The 4,946-nt window shown below is 45.5% G+C and overlaps 1 protein-coding gene across 2 annotated transcripts; it reads left to right on the plus strand.

Annotated features, from left to right (window-relative positions):
* The first annotated feature begins 270 nt into the window (after positions 1–270).
* Positions 271–4,407, plus strand: klf4 (Kruppel like factor 4). Of its 2 annotated transcripts, none has more exons than XM_014009356.1 (5): positions 271–664; positions 767–875; positions 1,404–2,277; positions 2,688–2,858; positions 3,261–4,407. In XM_014009356.1, the coding sequence occupies exons 1-5, from the start codon at positions 660–662 to the stop codon at positions 3,434–3,436; spliced, it is 1,335 nt and encodes a 444-aa protein (XP_013864810.1). In that variant the 5' UTR covers positions 271–659; the 3' UTR covers positions 3,437–4,407. The 2 variants fall into 2 exon arrangements, with proteins under 2 accessions (XP_013864810.1, XP_013864811.1); XM_014009357.1 differs by lacking the exon at positions 271–664 and adding an exon at positions 1,157–1,247 and having other exon boundaries at positions 783–875.
* The last annotated feature ends 539 nt before the right edge of the window (positions 4,408–4,946 follow it).

The following is a 4,946-nucleotide window of genomic DNA, read 5'->3' on the forward strand; positions in this document are numbered from 1 at the left end:
ACTCTGCTCGTGGCCCCACACAGCCTTGGGCTGGCCCTGCCTACAGGTGCAGCCCCACGCATTAAATTAGACTCATTGTTTTAGTTAAAGCAATTAAACTAACTGCGCCAGTCTGTGTGTGCGTCAATTAAAAGGTGCTTAAAGAACAATTGGCACGAGTAAAAGCAGAAAGCTGCTGTTGCTATGAACACAAACAAAACTTTCTGCTCTCTCTCTCTCTTTCTTTCTCTTTCTGCCTCGCTCTCCTCTCCTCCCCCCAGTCTCTCCTCCTCCTTGCCCCTCCTCTGGCTCCTCCCTCCTCTCGCGCTCATGTTTTCCCGTGCCTGCTGCTAGGCGACGGAAGGCGTTTCCCCGTGATTTAAGGATACCTCTCTCACGCGGTGTCCTCACTCAGCTCAGACTGCCGCCGGGTCCCAACACGGCAACAGGCGGGAGGGATTCCCCTGTTCGTCGCCTCTCTGTCTCTCTTTTCCCCCCCATCCACTCAAACTAGTTTTATTTTATTATTAATTCTTTTTTTTTTTTAATTATTATTAATTATTTACTGGCATGTCTTGGAAGCAGAAGCAGAGACTGTAAGAGGGGGATTTATTTCACCAAAAAGAGAGAAACTTGGAGGAAAAAAAACACTGGCATTGAACGGATTCGTGCTCTAACTGATGAGGTGAAACTTTTAAAGTGGATTATTTTCTCCTGGATCACTCTTGCGTGGATTTATTGATTTATTTTTTTATATCTATTTTTTTTTCTTGTGTGTAATTTTCAGGCAGCCTCCAAATGAAGTCGAGATGGCGTGTGGAACTCTTCTCCCGTCTATATCCACGTTCACCAGCGACCTCACTGACAGGAGCAGACCCGTAGGAAGTGCCTATCCAGTGAGTAGTCTGTGGTCACCTCTTACTGCAGCCGTGGGCATCAAAGAATCTGTTTAAGAGGAGAAGGAGGAGGAGGAGGAGTGGGGGGGCATGGAGTCTATTTAGAGGGTGTTTGTTTTCCAGCGAAGCTCCCCGTGTTATTATTGCAGTCAGAGCTTGACACCAGGCTCTGCTGCTGGGGCGTGCACCAGTTTACTCAGCCCAGCAGGGATTCAGGGATACTGCACTGAAGCGGGACAGAATGCTGATGCCAAATCTGATTAGTCTTGTATTTTTATTAGATTCTGCATGCATTGGCGGCGAGCATCTCTTTAAGGTCCAGCTATGCTTACCTATGCCGCTCAGTGTTTCAAGGAACTTTTCCACACCTGAGTAAGTTTCCTAAGCGGAGCTGTCGAGTCTTCTGCTTGTTTTTACGTTTTCCCCAAGTAGGAGAAGAGGGGAAAAGTGTTTTTTTTTTTTTTTTTTTTTGGGAGGTTTTGTTTTTGACACAAACAGGTCATTTATGCTTTTATTTTCACTCTCTAGAAATGGAAGGAGGAGCTGTCCCATCTTAAGAGATCCAGCGTGCCAGCAGGAAGCATCTGCTCCGACCCAGAGCACCCCACTGCCATCAGCGTAACAAGCATCAGCATGTCCAAGAAGGACGCGGAGCCAGACCTGGACTTAGACTACGACTTTATTCTGTCCAACTCCATTCTGCAGCAGCAGCAGCAACAACAGCAGCAGCAGGAGGACGCCATGGCCTGCAGCTCTGCTCAGGCCATGTCTTCCTCCCCCGGCTCCTTCACCTCGTCCTACCAACTCCCCTCCCCGCAAGACACCGCCAGCGAGCTGCTTTACACCATCCCAGACATCAGCGACGTCTCGCCCTCCGGCGGCTTCGTGGCGGAGCTCATGAGACCGGAGCTGGACCCCGCGTACCTCCAGCCCACCAGCCTGCACGGCAAGTTTGTGGTCAAGACGACGATGGACATGGGGGAGTACGGCCCGGGCATGAACGTGAGCAAGGCCTGCGTCGGCGCAGCGTCGGACCCGGCGCCGTCCCGCGTTTCGCCGTCCTTCGCGTGCCACAGGATAAAACAGGAGAACCCTGGTAACTGCACCATCTCGCAGCCCATGGACCTCCACCTGGCGGGGGTCAACTCACAAGGCCGGGGAGCCCAGCAGCAGCAGCGGCCCAGCCACTTGGAGCTGCACGGGTTCCCAGGCGGAGGGCGGTCCATGGCGGGCAGCAGGCTATCCTCATCCTCGTCCCTGTCTCCGGACCATCCCCTCAGCCGGGACCACCAACTGGGCAATCCTCCCATCTCTCAGATCCCTCTACCTCCACAGGGGTACCACCACGGCACCAATCAAGGCTACCCCTCCTACCCTCAGACATCGTCCATGCAGTACCCAGGTCATTCTCACTTTGATGAATTCTACTTTTACACTTCCCTGTAATCTTTACAAGTGAAAAATCGTTAAGATTGCTTCAATAAATAAAATATACGGGTTGACAACCGAACAGATTCGACAAAAGTTGAGCTAGTAAAGCTTTACCTGTTTAGAGAAACCAGCAGTTCTAAAGGTGGGAACTCCATCTAGATTGAGATTTATTAACAATAGTTCAACTAAATATAAAACATGACCAATAAAACGAGCTGCTTTTATAGTTTAAAACTCCCTTAGCTCATCTTTACGATGGTTTTAATAAGGGTGCTACAAAACAGGCGTTATAGTTCTGGCAGAGATGTGGATGAGTTGTGTTTTATTTACACAATAGAGTGGTTAAAAGTACACTGCTGATGGATCTGTTTCACTCTGCAGAGGCCCTCATGATCTCCAGCGGCGACTGCCTGCCAGAGGAGCCCAAGCCCAAGCGCGGGAGACGCTCCTGGCCGAGGAAAAGGGTGGCGACGCACACGTGCGACTACGTTGGCTGCGGGAAAACGTACACGAAGAGCTCCCACCTGAAAGCGCATCACCGCACGCACACAGGTACGCAGCCCCGTACAGTGTTTCCTCTCTGGCGCCTCCGCCGACTGTTCTCGTCAGTTTCCCAAAGCGGTCCGGCTTCGTGTTGTCACTGTCAATAAACAGAAACGGCCTAGTGAGTTGCACATTCTGAACAAACACGTCGCATTGTTGACTCATAATGGAGGTTAGCTGGGTGGGGGATGGAGTACAGGGCAACTGTTTGGCAGGTGCAGTAAAACAGGTTGTCACTGATCCCTGCTCAAACACAAACCCTAAAGGCTTTGGCCATTTTTTGCGCATAAGCTGCCAGACAGGATGGACTTCTTTCTCTCCTGGAGGTGGGAAAGCAAAGGGCATTTTAACCTTTAGGTTGAAACTAACTGTTCCATGTGCGTTTTGTGTGTTTGTTTTTTTTAACCAAAGGGGAGAAGCCTTACCACTGCGACTGGGAGGGCTGCGGCTGGAAGTTTGCACGTTCGGATGAGCTCACTCGCCACTACAGGAAACACACGGGTCATCGGCCGTTTCAGTGTCAGAAATGCGACCGGGCCTTTTCCAGGTCGGACCACCTTGCTCTCCACATGAAGAGACACTTATGAGACTTTGTCGGAGAAGGACAAGTTGACAAAATGCTGAAGGCTTCGATGGTGGGGAAACAAACAAACAAACAAAAAAAGAGTTTATATATGTTTTTATGGAACCCTGAACAAACTCCTCCTCAACACGTTTTTTTTTTTAACTTGCCTTCAAGCTGGCGTCAAGCAGCAAGACAAGCTGTGGTGTTCATGGCGAAAAGAGCATTTCTCCTTTTAGGAGTCTTTTCTTCTCAAGACTGATCATTTGCACACGGTGCAAGTGACTCGACAAAACCTCTCAGCCAGGGTTGTAAAACTTTTTTATGAAAAGGGACCAAAACTGGAATTTAACCGACAAAACTTGGAGGACCAGGTGCCAGCAGTTTTTTTTTTTTTTTTTTTTTGTACTGGAAATGTCAGGGAAACCAGGAGCAACAGAGAAAACATCTCCAGAGGCCTTCTTTACCAGCGACACGCCATGTTAACTACACACTGTTTCAAATACTGTATTAACAATATTTATATTCCAGTTTCACCTGCAATGCCATCTTTTTCAGGTACAGGGTTAGTGAACGCAGAATGGTGCTCAGAAACTTAAAAGATTTTCTTTTAAAAGCAATAAAGGTACCAAAGATTAAGAAAAATGGTTTGGAAAATAAAAAGGTGAAAAAGAAAAAGTGCCATAAAGTTATTGGTGAAACGTCTCTTCCACAATCAATCTTCAGGTGAACACGTATATTTTTATGGCGATGGCAATCCTTTAATGCACTGCAGCTGCAAAGTGCAATAATTTATATAAGACATTCATATTTTTGTATTGAATGAGTAACTCTGAACAAAGATTTTCTTTTTGTTTATAGCCAAAATATGTAATATAATGTTGACTTTTGTACATTTGTAAATAAAAACGCTTTGGTATTGTTTTGTATTACACTGTATAATGAAATAAAAATGTATTTGAAACAACAGAAGTGCAAACTTCTGCAAAACAGTCAGTGAAGACTGTTGAATGACTTTCCTATAATTTGTTTTAAAAGCAGAAAGTGATGTGTTAAAGCTAAATATATATATATAGCAGAGCACTACTTAAAGATTTGATGTGTGGAAAGGCTAGTAAAAGACTAGCTGAACATTTAAAAACAAAAATGCTAGCCGGGAGCCAGAAATAGCAAACAGTTGGCTAAAAGCTACAAGTTGCTAAAGGCTAGCTAAATACTGCCGAAAGAGAGCAAAGTTTTAAAGGATTTCAAGAGATTTTGATGCATTTCTACAAGGAAAGTAAATTAGGAACATTCATATTCTGAAAAATCAAAATATTACTAAACCCAAAAAGTCACATTGTTCAGTCTTGTGAGTAAACAGTTTTAAAAGTGAATGGTTTTTAAAATCTGAATAGCTAAAATAGCAAAATGCGTGCAGAAGTAGATCACAAAAAAAGAAAAACGGAAAACAATAATGTGAATTATGATGCTTCACTCACATAATACTTTGTTTATACTCTTCTGAAACAATCATATATCTACAGTATATATAT

Source organism: Austrofundulus limnaeus, unplaced genomic scaffold (assembly GCF_001266775.1).
Source record: "Austrofundulus limnaeus strain Quisiro unplaced genomic scaffold, Austrofundulus_limnaeus-1.0 Scaffold57, whole genome shotgun sequence".
Lineage (NCBI taxonomy): Eukaryota > Metazoa > Chordata > Actinopteri > Cyprinodontiformes > Rivulidae > Austrofundulus > Austrofundulus limnaeus.